The sequence below is a fragment of the Dermacentor silvarum genome, chromosome 6 (genome assembly GCF_013339745.2).
Source record: "Dermacentor silvarum isolate Dsil-2018 chromosome 6, BIME_Dsil_1.4, whole genome shotgun sequence".
Classification (NCBI taxonomy): domain Eukaryota; kingdom Metazoa; phylum Arthropoda; class Arachnida; order Ixodida; family Ixodidae; genus Dermacentor; species Dermacentor silvarum.
The window spans coordinates 54,207,205-54,223,376 of NC_051159.1; the positions used below are offsets into that span (position 1 = coordinate 54,207,205).

General features: G+C 44.6%; 1 protein-coding gene across 1 annotated transcript; it reads left to right on the forward strand.

Annotated features, from left to right (window-relative positions):
- Positions 1–1,907: 1,907 nt before the first annotated feature.
- LOC119456663 (uncharacterized) lies at positions 1,908–9,106 on the forward strand. The gene is made up of 6 exons (XM_037718489.2): positions 1,908–2,472; positions 3,818–3,981; positions 4,716–4,845; positions 6,154–6,297; positions 7,703–8,013; positions 8,683–9,106. Exons 1-6 carry the CDS (start codon positions 2,314–2,316, stop codon positions 9,104–9,106), a joined length of 1,332 nt encoding a protein of 443 aa, XP_037574417.2. The 5' UTR covers positions 1,908–2,313.
- The last annotated feature ends 7,066 nt before the right edge of the window (positions 9,107–16,172 follow it).

Sequence of the window (16,172 nt, forward strand, 5' to 3'; positions counted from 1 at the left end):
TCTCATTATAATGAACATTCCTGTAGCCGCAACGACGAAAACTTTATTATACATTCTAACCAGGTGCTCAAAGGCCTGCTCACGCATTACCCTGTAAAAAATGTCGACAGGATGTCGACTTGCCTTGGTAAGAGTGCGTGAAATGTGATCGTTCATCCTTAAAGCTTCGACAAACTCACACAAGCTTTAAAGAAACTTGATTTGGACTTAAATGTCGACTCCCTTTTCTACTTTATGAACATTACTTTTTTTAATGCATGACGTGGCTGTGGATAAATCTTTTCCCATTGTCTTGCTGCCTTCGTAAGTATTTAAGAAAAATATTTTATAAGGTTTAGTTGAACTACTTCTGGGTGTCAACCACACCTTTTGGGTGGTATTTCATTACGGTAACGCTTTTACTTTGCCATGACGTGGCGCTTTCCTTTGGTTTTGATTGCTTCTTCTGATGGCGTAAATCCACCTTGCTAGATAGGTTCGACGGAATTAAATAAATATATTTGGCACTCAATAAAAAGTAAGGCAATCATTTGGCGCAGAAATAAGAACTAGATCATCCTATTGCATAATTAAAAATATGAGATAAGCTTTATAAAACTTTCTATCCACACTTTTGGACCGTCTTTAGACTAATGATCCTAGAACCTACCAACAATCAATAGAAATCCTTCGAACGGCATTTAGGCTTCCTAACAACTGGCTAATAAGACACTAGAAACAATTGGCCACCAACGTTATTTATAAATATGTTCATAGGTTATCTCTAAACTTCCTACTAACTGCCTAGAAGCACGTTTCATTAGACCTCCTATATCGTTCATTAAATTTAAGCATGTTCGTAGGCTGTCTGTAAACGTCCTATTAACAATTTACGAGCGCTTTCTTTAGACACGCTAATGACATTGTTCTAACAATTGGCTAGCTACATTGAATAGAAACATGTTTGTAGACTTTGTCAATATCTTAGCAGCTTTCTACTAACAGTTTTTAGGCCGCATCATGACTTTACCAATTATTTCAAACTTCCTACCAGCATTTTCCCTTTAGACATTCTAGACACATGCCCACAGTTAGTCAAATTATTTGAATAAAAACATGTTCAACGCTGCTTATAAATGTGGGCTAACCTGAAAATTTATAACTTTAGATCACCCAGTATACCAGCACACCACCATATTATGCTCAGAGCTGCAACTATTTATTTTATTTATTGGGCGCCATTAACGTCTGTCGCATTATGTATATGTTTAAGCGATCTTACTGGAGTATTGATAAATTATCTAAGCTCTTGACGCGCTGTGCATCTGAAGCCACAGGCTGCGAAAGGAGCTACTGAAAATAAAGGTCTGACAAATTGGAAGCTTTGCGAAGATTGCCATCACATATTTATTGCATTATTCAGTTACTAAAGCTATAATGAAAATGTTTCTTTCTGTGAGCGTGGTGCTGTAAGATCGTGGGCGTTGTATCCTGAAAAAAAAATGTCGCAGTTTCGCCCAAGAGGCGAAGCATCAATTGCGATAGCAAATTAGTAGAGAGCTATTCGGAGTAGGGATAGTAGTTTTATCGGCTGCACAAACTTAGACACATTCGCTTACTAACTGAATTAACAAGCGTGGTGTCAGCGCGCACAAGCAAACATGAATAGATCCCACTGAATGACCGCCGACAACGACTGTCAAAACGCTGGCAGCAAGCGCAGCCGCCGCAACGGGCGAAGGTTCGTGCGGTCTGTCACTTCAACGGAAACTGAGCGGCAAATGCACAGCGCATACAAAGGTCAGAGCCGTGTGGAGATCGCTTGCAAGATACGGCGAGCGCGGCAACACCGGCAGCCTGTACCGGCGCAAACATGTAAAGGCCCAACCACACGTGGCACGGGATACGCGTCTCGCTACGCGTACGCGTCTCCGAGTGCGTACGCGGGTGACGAAGGGAAGGGCGACCAGCCACACGATACGCGCAAACGTGCGCGCTTCACTGCGCGTAGCACAGGGCTGACAGACCAGTGACGGCGGAAACGTTTCGGTTTGAGAAAAGCTTTAATTCATTATGGCTGGTCCTTTCTATTTAATTTATCAATGTTACATCTACTACATTGTTTTTAAATGGAGAAATGCACGCCATTTGTATCTACACATTGTTATTAAACAAAACTACATCGATCATCAACATCATCACTGATCTACCCGTGCGCGCGATAGCGTCTGCTTGCCCACGACTGGAGTTGACATCTGCGCGCGACCGCACGACGTTGCTATCTAGATTTTGTTAATCCGCTTGCTTCGCCAGCTTCAGCGTTCGCCGCCCGCCATGTACTACATGAGATTGAAGCTTTTGCTTCTTGCACAGAAGTTCTTGCTGCTGCTGCTCTTGCAAAGGCGGCGGGAACGCAGAAAGCGTCTGCAGCGACGTTGGTGGGTCCGGCCCGTCTTTCAACGGCGTAAAGAAGAAGGACTTTACTATACGGCTGTAAGTAACCTCTTTCCATGATCTACAGTAGTAGAACAAGGAGCCACTATTCCACATGGGGATTTGTCTTCGTCGGGACAGAAATTGCTTTCCATATCAGCGTTTTTGTGTGCGCGCATAGGGGACGTAAGTGAAAGTAGACAGTTTTAGTTTAGCGAGCACTGTACCATTGCGTATGCTGTAAAACGGGCAATTCGCCCTTTTTTACAGCCGGCCTTGTCTAGTGTTAAAATAGTAATGCGGGGATCAATCGCACACACAGCGCGCGAACGCCGCAATTTAGTGGCACCGCCTCGTCGGTACAAGGCTCGTCCAGGTTGACAGCACCGATCGAAACGATAACGCGACGTACGCGAACGGAGGGAACGACAAGATCAGGGCGTATTTCGGAAAGCACACACACACAAAAAAAGAGGCATGGGCGAAGGTCGGGCGCTGATTAGCCACCGGGATGGCACGCAGATCGTATATTAGATATGCGGTGACGATACTTAACGCCGCTTCCACAGCCGTCAGTATAACCCGTGTAGGCGTATGAAGTACAACACACCGTAACTAATTCTTCAGCTTCAGAAAGAAAAAAGTTCTTGATTCTATTCAACAGACAATCTATTAATAAAACAAGTATTTTCCAGACCTTCATATAGTAGAACTGAGCTGTAACCAGTGCTGGAATGCTAATTTGGAGTCCCCTTCATTAACAGTACACCATACCGTATATACAGAGCCTGTGCAGCACCCTCCTTTCTTGCACAAAGTTTGTAAGCATTATGTTTTGTAATACATTTTCTGCTATTCGATATTTCATTCAATATCCTGTTTTTTGTTTCTTTATTTGATTCGAAATTTTATTCTAAATCTACTATTCAGTATTTGCACACCCCTACAAAAAGAGTTAAGGACTGCTAGTTATATGTGTGCCATTAGTGTAGCAAATGAATTCAAGAGCACCGTTTGAAACATTCATACGTGTTGGTTGTCATTTAATAAACTTGTGGATGAGATATGATTCCCTATACTTTTTGTCTCTCGGAAGTGTGACTACAATATGAGGTGTAATGTACCTAAATAGTGACATGGCAGGTTAAAATGCTGTGCGAATGCTTTCGGAAGTTTCTGGGCAGTGGCCGCTGAATTTTTTTATAATCTAACATTCACTGGCTGTTATGTTTTGCCGACACACTGTTTGTATTCAAGCATATAAACAATGCAGGGGGTAAAATTAATCATGACTAGTGGCTATATGTTTGTGTCATTGAAAAGTGTACAGCTCCTGATGCAGGCATGTGTATATGGGTATGGCGCACGGACCTTCTGCCAAGTTATAATGCATCATTTTTTACAGATGCAACGAATGCGTCAGGGTGAACATGGATTTTTCTATAAGTTCTTCCGCATGACGCCGCAGCTTTTTGACAAGCTATTGAGCTTTGTCGCAGAGGACCTCACACGGCAGCACCACATTCGAGAACCCCTGGAGCCTGGAGAACGACTTGCTATAGCATTGAGGTTTGTAAAGGCTAGTTGCCCTTACAGAAATAATGTGCAATTGGAGGAATACGGAATGTGCAGCCTAAACAGGAAACTCTTTTTTTTGTGATTGAATGTGATTTATTTGATTTTATTTGTTTACATACTGCCAGCTGTCTTTTGGCATCCAAAGCAGGGAGGGGCCACAATACATTGAAACAAAACAAAATAAATTAGAACGAAACAACTGACAATGCGCGTGAATGAAAAAAAAACCAGTATATAATCTGGTTCATTACACACAACTAAATAAAACGCATAAGCAAATAAGGAATGGGTCACAAAACGCTGATTAAAAACAAGAAAAGTAGTAGCGACGCAACTGACAATGCGCATGAAAAAAAAATACTTGAAAAAAAAAAGTATTCCACATCGGGGGGTCAAAGAGGCTGCAAGTTTGAACTGTGTGCATTACCAGTGTAGCAATTATGACTAACTTTATCGAAAAACTTTGCCATCGAGTGCCATCACGCAAAAGCTACCTCAGCGCTTTTGACCTTGTGCAACTTGTAAAACATGCCCTGAGGAATGCTTGCACATGTAGTATTAAACAAAGGTGGTAGTTAACCTACCCAAATTAAATTTTGATCGTATGTCACCCAAAAAATGCCCCCATAGCCATGGAAATCATTGTCATGTCAAGTCATATCATAATTAATGTGCAAACAACAATTGAAAAATGGCTACTAATTTTTTTCCTACTTCCATTCCAGCTACTTGGCATCCGGGCAAGACATAAAAGACGTTGCCTTGGCTTACCGTGTGGGGATTGAGACGGCTAGAGTGTGCATTCATGTGGGCTGTCGAGCAATCTGGGCAAGGCTCAAAGACCACTACATGAAGGTAATGTCACACAGCTGTGAGGGACACAGCTGGCACACATGTTTAAGTACTGCTCTGCATGTAAACCTATCACTTGTTTCATTGGTTCTCCTAAATTTCTACTTTATTCCGACAACAACATAAAAAAGTTATAATACGTAACTCTTAGTTACACATGTTACTTGCACAAATTACTAGAGGTAGGTGAATATCAACTTTGTCAAATGTGAATCGAATATCGAAGAGTCAAATGCAGACTAATATAATTACAACAGCAATATTTCTTTTGATATAACTAAGCACCACACTAGTACTGACTACTGAAAAAAAGTATCGCTGTCAGGCTTAATTAGGATCAATTTCAAAATCTTCTTTCTGAGGTTTTTGCGCGCCAAAACCAATTCTGATTATGAAGCACGCCGTAGTGCAGGGCTCCGGATTAGTTTTGACCACCTGGGGTTCTTTAACGTGCACTACAACGCAAACAGACGGGCATTTTTGCATTTCGCCTCATTCAAGTGCGGCCAAAATCGTGTGGGATTAAAAAAACTGCACAAATAATCTGAACCTCTTTAGGGTCTGGTTGGAAACAAGATTTCCAAATGAATGGCTGCTGTGTGACAAGCTTTGCACGGACGCTAAATAAATGGTTTGCCTAATAAAGATCTGAAGTTGTGGGAAAAAGAATCTGCTGGAGGACTTCTGCGCCAAAGACATAGGTAATAGGGCCCGTTGCAAAAAAAGCATCACTCATTTTAGTGTAAAAGAGAAAACGATGCATGACTAGGCTGCCAAAAAAGACTACATGACAGACCGCAAGCAAAAATCACAGGCTGTAATGTAGGCTTCTGCTGCAAAACCGAAAACAAAGCTTGCATTAGTCAGTTTGTGCCTGCATTGCTTCGAAACTTTTGTTGTTGTTGTTTCAATTTTGATCATTTGTGGTACACCACTTTGTTTAGCAGACGAAGAACAGTAACGAACCTTAATAGTTACTTTTTGCAAAATATTTATTTAGTTTCGATATTTCAAAAACACACAAATAGTTCATTTTCGAATACGAATGGTTGGTGTGGAATTTCTGTGATATTTGAAACTTCGAAAATTCGCCCACCTCTACAAATTACTCATTATCTAGAGGCTGCCAATCTGGACACTCCTATGATAGTAATAACTTCATTGTGAATTATATTGCTCTATTTTTTAAATTTGGTGTAGCTAAAAGAGACGTGTGATTTTGCACAATCACAACTGAATTTCTACTGTTCCTTTCAGCCACTTGTATTGAGAAATTACAGGAGCAGTACTTGTTGCTTTGGATATTTCCAGGTACCAAGCACGTCTGAGTGGGCGCAGATTGCCGATGGATTTGCCGCACAGTGGCAGTTCCCAAACTGTTTGGGAGCAGTTGACGGAAAACACGTTGCCATAATTGCTCCTCGGAATTCTGGCAGCTTGTACTTCAACTACAAGGTAAATATGTGCATGTATAAGGTGTATCGACGCCACTGAAATAATTATGCAAGTGTGTGATTGGATTTACAGTTGCTACCAACTACGTGATGCCAATCTTAATGCTTTCATTCATAGTTTGATTTATTGAAAGGTTGCATTTTTCCAAGCAGTGCTACACATGTGTTGCTGTGTTACATATATACGGGGTGTTTCATTTTAGCTGCACCAAATTTTTTAAAATTGCCTGTGGCAAATAGCACAATTATAATCCTTGATCTAAACTACTCGATGAGGCGGCCATTACTTCCATGAGAAATCAAAATGTCTAATTGAGTAATTAACATGATTACGCTAATTAACTTTTAAAATAATTTTTTACGGCACATCTTTTAATCTACGAATTATAGCCGGTGAGTTCGCAAGGCGTATTCACGTGGAGCGAATTCTCAGGACTGAACCAGTTTTGAGATATTAATTTTCAAAGTGTCCGACAACATGCATGGGCGGAACGCCCACCCAGTTAACTTTCTGAAGAAAACGCTGTTTTATGCATGGAAGCATAAAAGCATGCATGCTAGTGCTCTTCCGACTAGACGTGGCCACAGCCTTAACTTAAAGCCCTTTTTTGCGTGCACTAACGTATTCAAACACCGTTTTTTCCGAGTCATTGAAAGCTGGAATCATTTACCCGGTTGTGTTCGTGAAATGGCGACATCTGATTTTGTAGAAGCATTGGTTTGATATTACTGTTCGACTTCTTTCATATATGTATTCTATGTACCCCACTCCTGCAATACCCCTGCATAGGGCTTCAGTATTTGAAAATAAATGAATAAATAAAGTTGCCCATGGATTTCGTCAGACATTTTGAAAATTAACATATAGAAACTGGTTCAGTCCTGAGAATTCATTCCAAGTGGATACGCCTTGCGAACTCACTGGCTATAATTAGTAGATTAAGATATGTGCCGTAAAATGAATAACTAAAAGGTCAATTAGCGTAATTATGTTAATTACTCGATTAGACGTTTTGATTTCGCATGGAAGTAATGGCCGCCTCATCGAGTAGTTTAGATCAAGGATTATAATTGTGCTATCTGCCACAGGCAATTTTTTAAAATTTGGTGCAGCTAAAATGAAACACCCTGTATGTAAACAAATGCACGCAATCTTGTGTTTGTCAACTCTACATTTTGGTTTCTGTACAGGCAATGCATGTTGCCAGAGCTCACAAGGCTGCGACATAACTGCTGCCCCTGTTATCCTCGTCGCATGTAACCTTGGTACTTAAACCCACGTAGCGGATGCACCTGACATTTACAAATATGCTCTTTCACTTTGCTTATTAATAGCTGCCTGTCCCCCTTTCATCATGTTAGGCATACTTGTGCCTCTGCTGTAATTCTTGAACACCAATTTTCAGGGCACCTTTTCTGTGGTGTTGATGGCTGTTGTTGACAGCAACTACAAGTACATCATGATAGATGTTGGAGCAGAAGGCCGACATAGCGATGGTGGTGTCTTCCAGAACTCCACATTTGGAAAAGCCCTTCGACAGGAGCGCCTCTCTGTGCCTGCTTTTGCTCGACTTCCTGGAACAACGGCCACTGTTGCACCTTTCACCTTCATTGGGGACGAGGCATTCCAGCTGCGCAGCGATTTTATGCGTCCATTTCCAGCAAAGCAGCTGAATGATGCACGAAGGGTGTTCAACTACCGACTGAGCCGAGCACGGTACGATAAAATTACTGATTTGCAGTAAGCATGGTTAAATTCTAAAATGAAACAGAAATGCATACAAAATATGACCATTTCACCAAAATATTCTGTGAACTTTGGTACTGCAAACCCATGAAAAGTAGACATCTATTAAAATTGCACAAAAAGTTTTCATTCAACTTTGTGTCACGAGTTCGCAGATGAGATCATTTCACTAGTAAGTGTCGTATTGTATGACATGCAATGTTTACACAAATACAGCTGCGTACCACAAAATTAAACATGGAAGCTAGTATTCTATTGGTACAAGGCCGTAATGTACAGTGGCAGTATACACATAGAACAAATATGTAACGAGCTTAATATGTATAATAGCTGATGCTTAGTGTGACAGCTCATGGAATAACCATTCGTTGCTAGCTAACCTTTCACGCTTCACATCAATGACTTTTGTTGAATACTTGGGAACAGAGAAAAGAAAGAAAAAAAAAACATGAGACATGACCACACAGGAACAAGCATTCGTATTGGCTTACCTTTTTTATTGTATCCCAAAGTATTATGCTGTCCCTAAGTATGCACCAGCAAGAGCTTCCAACCCTTCCGCACTTTTCTTTTGTTTAAAGGAAGGTATTGCATTGCATCAGCCTGAATAAAAATCAATGATTTTCCTTTTTTTTCCAGGAGGTGCGTGGAAAATGCCTTTGGCATCACGGCAGCCCGGTGGCGCATACTCCTCCGAACCATGCCTTTGCAGCCTGAGAATGTTGACTTTGTCGTCAAAGCAGCTTGCATCTTGCACAACTTCCTGTCCATCCTTAATCCAGACGTGCATCATTTCACAGACAGGGAGGACAGTTTTGGGAATGTTGTGCCGGGGCACTGGCGGCAAGGCATGCCAAGGGATGGCTCGGAGCAGGGCTACTTTCCACTTCGCACCACACGTGCCAGAAACTTTGAAGCTAGAGCTGTGGATGCCAGAAATCTTCTGATGGCGTACTTCTGTAGCAGTGCTGGTGAGGTCCCCTGGCAGTGGAACCAACCTGGTGTGTCAAAGGAAGCAGCCGTGAAGCAGCTCCATGACATACAGCTACTTCCACTCCAGTGATGTAAGTCATGCAAGCAACAATGGCAGGCATATATATATACATATATATATATATATATATATATACGTTTACTGCTTTCACCACAATACAGTAAGCAGCATTCATATTTTTCTATACATGTTGTTACTATTTGTTTTAATGCTGAAACATTGCTTCAGTACTCGGTGGAAAACAATAATTTATTTAACTTATGGACGACAAAACTTCACATAGACAAATGCAAACAATAAATGCACAGTTACAACATAAAATGGAAAAAATTATAAGAATGAAATTCAAACAAAACACAAAATATAGCATAAGTCAAAATTGTACATTAACGAACTGGTATATGCTATTTTTTTAAAACACTATTTTTTTAAATTCCTCCACTACTTGCATTATTTTAATTTTCATGGTGAGACGCCTGTCCTCAGGGACCTCTCTCATGTCTTTGAGCAGAGAGAAACAAAACATTTCGAGGTCGTCCTGCGGTTTGCATGTTTTCATTGCACATGTAACATTGCCCAATTGCTCCAATATTAATTGACCGTCATCTTTCTTTTTTCTTTTCCCCCCTCTTGATGATGTTGCTTCAGAAGGAACACTGCCCAGCGTGGTTCAGGTGCTTTCCGCACCTGAACCAATCTTTTCAGAACTGCGGTCTTCGGTGTTTACAGCATGTGTGCTCTCTTCTTGCCGCCCATCTTCTTCGGTTGGTTGGCCGCGTTCAGAAAGAGAACACGAAGCCTCGTTGCGGTCCTTCGGGTTTTTGGTAAAGCCTTCCGATCCATGCCCAGGCTTCTTCCCTTTCCAGCCGGTCGCAGCTTTAGATCCGCTAGTCCTAGACCAGCAGTCTGACGGCTTGTGTCCTCGCTTGTTGCATATGAAGCAAAAGGGCTTCGCTTGACCGCTTGATGGCTCATTAGCTTGCCTTCCACTCTTCACATACACCTTTTCTTCTCGACCTCTAGCCAGATTTGTCAGGCCTTGCGCTTCGAGATAGTGATCCGCTGTTTCTGCTAAACTGTCCAGACCTTTGCTACCTTCGTCCTTCCGAAAGATGGCAAGCTTCTGATCACATCGTCGCAAGAATTGTGAGGAGACAGCCTTGTTTCTCAAGGCGTCATACGTCTTTTCAGTTTTGTCCAAGTATTGCCAGTGATCAAAATACCCAAGCAACCTGTTTGCAAATTGGCGACCTGTTTCGCCATTGCCGGGCTTGGCCTCTCAAAAATTGATTCGATAGCCCTCGTCGTGAATCGAAACCTCTGGAGTAATGTTGCCTTAAGCTTAGCAAAATCAGTCACGTCTTCAGCGGACATGCGCCCGACGACAGTGAGTGCCTCCCCTGTTAAGCACAAACTCAAAGATAGGGCTCACTTTTCGCTAGGCCACACTCTGGCCACTCGCTCGAACCTATGAATGTATGCGTCAAGCTCATCCCGAGCTTCATTGAACGCTGGAATCAACTTATGCGGGCTTCGGAAGCCTTGATTACTCGCTTCCCGATCACTTGAGTCGGCTGTGACTGCTTGACTCGGCTGTTGCAATTCTTGCACGCGCAGCTGTAGTTCCAACAACTTGCATTCTCCAGCTTGCCGCTCCAACTCTCGTGCATGGTCCTCTTTGGCAGCCTCACGCTCTTGTAAACGGCGTTCTATTTCTCTGCTACGCTCCTGATCCATCTACTGCTGGAGTGCCTTGCCTGTGAGTCCCAACTCTTTACCGAGACCTATCAGTTTTTCGGCGTCCATCCTCAACCACCACACGCGAACAAATTGAGACTCTCAAAGGTATTACGAGAGTTTAGTCCTGTCGCGGACGCCAGGTAATGTAAAAGAATAACGTGGAACGTCACGTTTGTTGACGTGCGGTGCGGTGAGGAAAGACTCGTAGGCGATATTGGGACGGGTTGCACAGACAGGCATATAATTCACACTATTCTTTTACACAGACACAAGTAAGATGATCTAACACATATTATCTGATAGCGTATCTAGTCTTACGATGCGGCAGACTGCAAAGTTTCAGTCACTGGCCCACTAACACGCAAAGTCCGGGCGTCGCGGTATACGGCCCCCCAATGGTGGCTCACGTGTGGTCGTAACCTTCGTTTACACGCCGAATGCGTCGGAGGCGGCTTGGGTAGGCAGTGGCGGTGACGCGGCGACAGCCGCTTGGTTGGTGGCTCCGGATTCTCACGCTAGAACTGCGAATGCACCAGACTCCGGAGAGCACAGGAACTGCCAAATCTCAGGAACTGGCCAGGCACGGGACACGGGAAGGGCCTCGGTTCGGTGGCCTGCGACCCTTCACGAGGCTGCCCAGCGATACACCCAGGTAGCCCTCTCGGGACTGCTTCCACGAAGCTTCCTCGGCCCTCGTTCGATCGGCCCTCGTGGCAGCAGCTGCCCGTTCGCTTGTGTCTTCTTTTTTTTTCTGCCACCAACCCTCGTGCTCTCTTATTTGCCGCGTCTTTTCACATATGTAGCTTCCATCTTCGTCGTCTTTCACCACACAATGGATATATTTACAAGGCAAGGCGTACAACGATACAACAATGGTAAGACGAGCGCGTGAACACCAGGGCCGGTATTTTGTAGCGACGCCTTATGACTTATTCTATACTAGTCGTATGATCCACGGCTCAAAGCCGGCTGATCCCATTGATAGCACGAGTGGATCGTCGCTCTGACCACTGAGAAAGCACGATAAGCGCAAAAAGTCTATAACCCCGGAAAGGCATCGCTACCAAATACCGGTCCAGATAGGCACACCGTGGTCGTTGTCATCGTCCAAGCACCGAGCACAGGATCGCCGATCGTGACATTACCCGCCGACAGCAAAAGCACCGTTCCGGTGCTATTAGGACCCGGGCCGATAGTGGTACGGTTTATACCGCGAGACATGGACCATGTCACTCGCGATTGTTGCAGAGGCTGGCTTAGGATTTATGGAACGATCTAATAGGTTGCATTAGTGACTTTGCGTATGACGCGGTAAGGGCCAGCATAACGGGAGAGGAGTTTTTCACATAGGCCAACGCAACGTCACGGGAACCACAGCAAGACAAGCGATCTTGGAGGGAAGTTCACCTCCCGGTGTAGGCGGTCATAGAGACATTTTTGATTGGCCTGTGATATTTACATACTTGTAAATTTTTCTAGGGTCCATGCAAACTCTAACAGTGCAGTTGTTTCTTTCTGCCACTACAGGAGTGCAATTACCCAGTCTGTGGGCTCATTTTTATTGATGATTATTAACGCTGATGTCATTCGCTCAGGTTATCTCTCGACTGGTTCCTGCTGTACCAGCGGATCCTAATGAGCGGGGGGAACAACTGGAACAGCACATCGTTCCAGGACCATGCTGTACGGTACCTTCAAGCGCCCGAAACCTCAGCGGACATGCTTGAAATTTTGTAGAAGTTCATACTCCGTCGAGGGGTTCACTGCGTCTACATTGTGCTGCACTTGTTTAAGCACTTCATTGGCACCGTGCCCTAGGGTGGCTTGGCGTCCATCCTTAACACTTAACTCGGCAGCTCCTATAGACACTTTCTGTGAGCTTGTTCCTTAATTTATAAGTAAACCCCCATTATATGCTCGTAGCATGGAGCTGGCAGGTGGCAATGCTTTAGGAGCTTGAAGTTTACAGTGCGTGGAAAATGGTATGAATCTGACCTGGAAATGTGTGTCTACATGGAAGGTAACTTCACGGCCGCTTACTGGCACTTTAACTGTCAAGTCCTTTCTGCGTCCGTCTTCGAAACAAAATTCGAGAATTAGAAAGCCAATCTCGTCTAGTTGGCCAATTTGACTACGGCGCCAACTTGCAAAGTGCTTGAACTTACCCGAACTTTTGCCACCCTTGGCCCACACAACCAAAAAACAAAGTGGAGCCCACATGAAACCAATACCTGCCATCTATTTCCACCTACACCAACACTACCCTTGGTCCAGCCGCCTATATTCCCTGTATCGTATCGCGTCTGACACGTGTGCTACGGTTGATAAGCTGAGGGGGCGTAGCCCAACTTCTCTGTATATCGTAGCAGGATTATCTGAGGGGCGTTGCCCCATTTCAATGTATAAAAGAACGGCTCAATAAATCCTGGGCACTCCTGCCTTGGCAACCCGGAACATGGTGTCATGCTGATACATGGTGTCAGAAGCGTCTAGCCCGTGCCCACATCCGCTCGTCTGAAGGATAGCAGTCATCGAATGAAAGCTGCCAGCATGGATTTCATAAAGCCACCGAAGCCGCTGCGGTTGGAAGGCGACATAAGCAAGCACTGGGAGCTGTTCAAGCAACGGTTTCAACTATTCCTGACTGCAACGGAACCAGCGAGTAAGAAACGAGAAGCATCGACGAAAACTGCGTTGCTACTGAGCGTCGCTGGAGAAGAAGCCATCGAGGTATACAACACCTTCAGCTTCACGGAAGACGAGTCAAAGGATGATTACGACGCAGTAATCAAGAAGTTCGACGAATACTTCGCTTCACAAGTAAATGAGGTTCATCAGCGCTACCTGTTCCGTAGCCGAATGCAAGAGCCAGGTGAGCCTTTCGAACACTTCTTAAGAGATCTGAAGACGAAGGCACGAGCGTGTAACTTCGGTGGGCTAGCAGAGTCAATGATCAGAGACCAAATTGTTTTTGGCACAAACGACGCTAATACTCGAGAGAAGCTTCTTTCTAACAACCAGTTAACGCTGCAAAAGGCAGAGGAGCTATGCAAGGCAGTTGAAGTAGCAGCAGCCAACCAGGCAATTTGGACGCGAGAACTAAAGCAAGTCGACGCAATGCACAAGACAAGTGTTACGGCGGACGTAAAGCAGCGCAAAAGCTATAAATGTCGAAAGTGTGGAAGGGCGCACGCGCCACGAAAATGTCCAGCGTACGGACGAACATGTCGTGCATGCCAAGGAAAAAAACCACTTCGCTGCATGTTGCAAAGCAAAGCCGCAAGTAGGCGAGTTGCAGGGTAGCGAAGATGATTTCGAAATTCTCGCTATCGGGAATAAAACCAGCCGATTAGACTGGACGGTGAAAGCGAAGGTTGGAGGAAAACTCGTTGACTTTAAAATAGATACTGGGTCGCAGGCTAATCTGCTACCAATAGCGCTGTACGCAAGGATGGACCCGAAGCCACAATTGAAGCCAAGCAGTGCGGTGTTGCGATCCTACGGTGGAAGCGAAATCAAGCATTTGGGAACCGTAAGGCAAGAAGTGACGCTGCACGATCGCACTTCCACTCAAGATTTTTTCATTGTGCGCAAACGAGGCCAAGCAATTATCGGTCTGCAGGCGTGCGAGACCCTGGGGCTAGTATCTCGGCAAGTACACAGCGTATCGCAAAACAGTTCAGAAAAAAGTTGTGAACGAATTTCGCCACCTTTTTTCTGGCATAGGCTGTATCCAGCGCCACTATCACATGGTCCTGCGCGACGGAGCTGTCCCAGTCGTCCAGCCGGCGCGTCGAGTACCACTGGCTTTGAAGGAGCAGCTTCGAGACGAGCTGGAGCGCATGGAGCGAGAAGGCATAATCACGAAAGTGACGGATCCTACTGAATGGGTGAGCCCTCTTGTCATTGTGCGCAAGAAAAACGGTAAACTACGCGTGTGCATGGACCCACGTAAGATAAACGAGGCCATTAAACGTGAACATTTCGCAATGCCGAGACGAGAGGACATTGAATCCGAACTCACAGGAGCTAAAGTGTTCACGCGCCTAGATGCCAATTCAGGGTTCTACCAGATTCCGCTGCATGACGAAACTTCCCGAATATGCACCTTCGCGACGCCTTTCGGTCGCTACCGTTTTCTCCGATTGCCTTTCGGCATATCATCGGCATCGGAAGTCTTTCAAAAGGCCCTAAACGACTTTTTCAGACTCTACCAGGTACGAAAGTATATGTCGATGACATATTAGTGTGGGGCTCATCAAGGCAAGAGCATGACGAACGACTGAGGTTGGTGCTAAAGACTGCAGAAAAAGCAGGGCTAACATTCAACCCTGACAAATGCGTTGTTGGAGTCAACGAAATAGACTTTCTAGGGGACGTAATTTCTGCAGAAGGCATCAAGCCGAGTCCTGCCCTCATTCAGTCTATGCTGCAGATTCCCGAGCCACGTGACAAACAAGCAGCGCAGAGAATGCTCGGTGTTGTAAATTATTTTGGCAAGTTTATTCCAACACTGGCAGAAAGGACGAAGCTTTTGCGAAGCATAATCAAGAAAGACGCGGTGTTTGAATGGACGCCGAACCACGCGGAAGAATGGCGTCAGATATGCCACAGTTTAAGTAGCCAACCGTTGCTGTCGGTGTTCGATCCAGCAAGAGAAACGAAGGTCTCGTGTGACGCGTCACGCAGTGGCGTAGGCGCCGCACTCTTGCAGAACTACAATGGCACATGGAAACCAGTCGCGTATGGATCAAGAACACTCTCGGAAGCGGAAAGGCGCTATTCACAAATAGAAAAAGAGACACTGGCCATTACATACGGCTGCGAAAAATTCGACCACTTTGTTTACGGTCGAAAGGTCATCATTGAGACCGACCATCACCCTTTGATTGCTATCTGTAAGAAAGCGATCGGTGACATGCCACCCAGACTACAGCGTTTTTTTATGCGATTGCTCAGATATGATTTCGACCTGCAATTCGTTCCAGGAAAACAGCTCGTGCTCGCGGATATGCTGTCTCGAGCACCAAGCAGTCGGGGCACGGATGTTGTAGACACCGCTGACGTAGAAGTGCACGCCGTGAGTACGGTATCTTCATTTATCAGCCAGAGTTGCTTGCTGCCAGATTTTGTCGCACACGCCGCATAAATTCGTTTAATGTAATGAAAAAGACATGGAAGTTATAATATAATTGACCTCTCTTTATTAGGACCAAGTAATATGTGCGTTTTGTAATTTAAAACGCTTCAAAGTTTAGTTTGTTTTGGAGTGCGCAACAGCGGTTTGTGAAGTTCCATACGAGGAGAAATGACGGACGTAAACAGCTCTTCGCAAGTGGTCGTTCAGCGTTGTGTGCTGTCTCGTGTGTGTTTTATGCGTGTGTCGTTCTTCCTG

Excerpts from the sequence above, each read along its gene's own strand:
- LOC119456663 (XM_037718489.2), top strand. The coding sequence starts at position 2,314 with ATGTACTACATGAGATTGAAGCTTTTGCTTCTTGCACAGAAGTTCTTG. Across the intron at positions 2,473-3,817 it reads AAGGACTTTACTATACGGCT|ATGCAACGAATGCGTCAGGG; the intron begins GTAAGTAACCTC and ends CATTTTTTACAG. Across the intron at positions 8,014-8,682 it reads TACCGACTGAGCCGAGCACG|GAGGTGCGTGGAAAATGCCT; the intron begins GTACGATAAAAT and ends TTTTTTTTCCAG.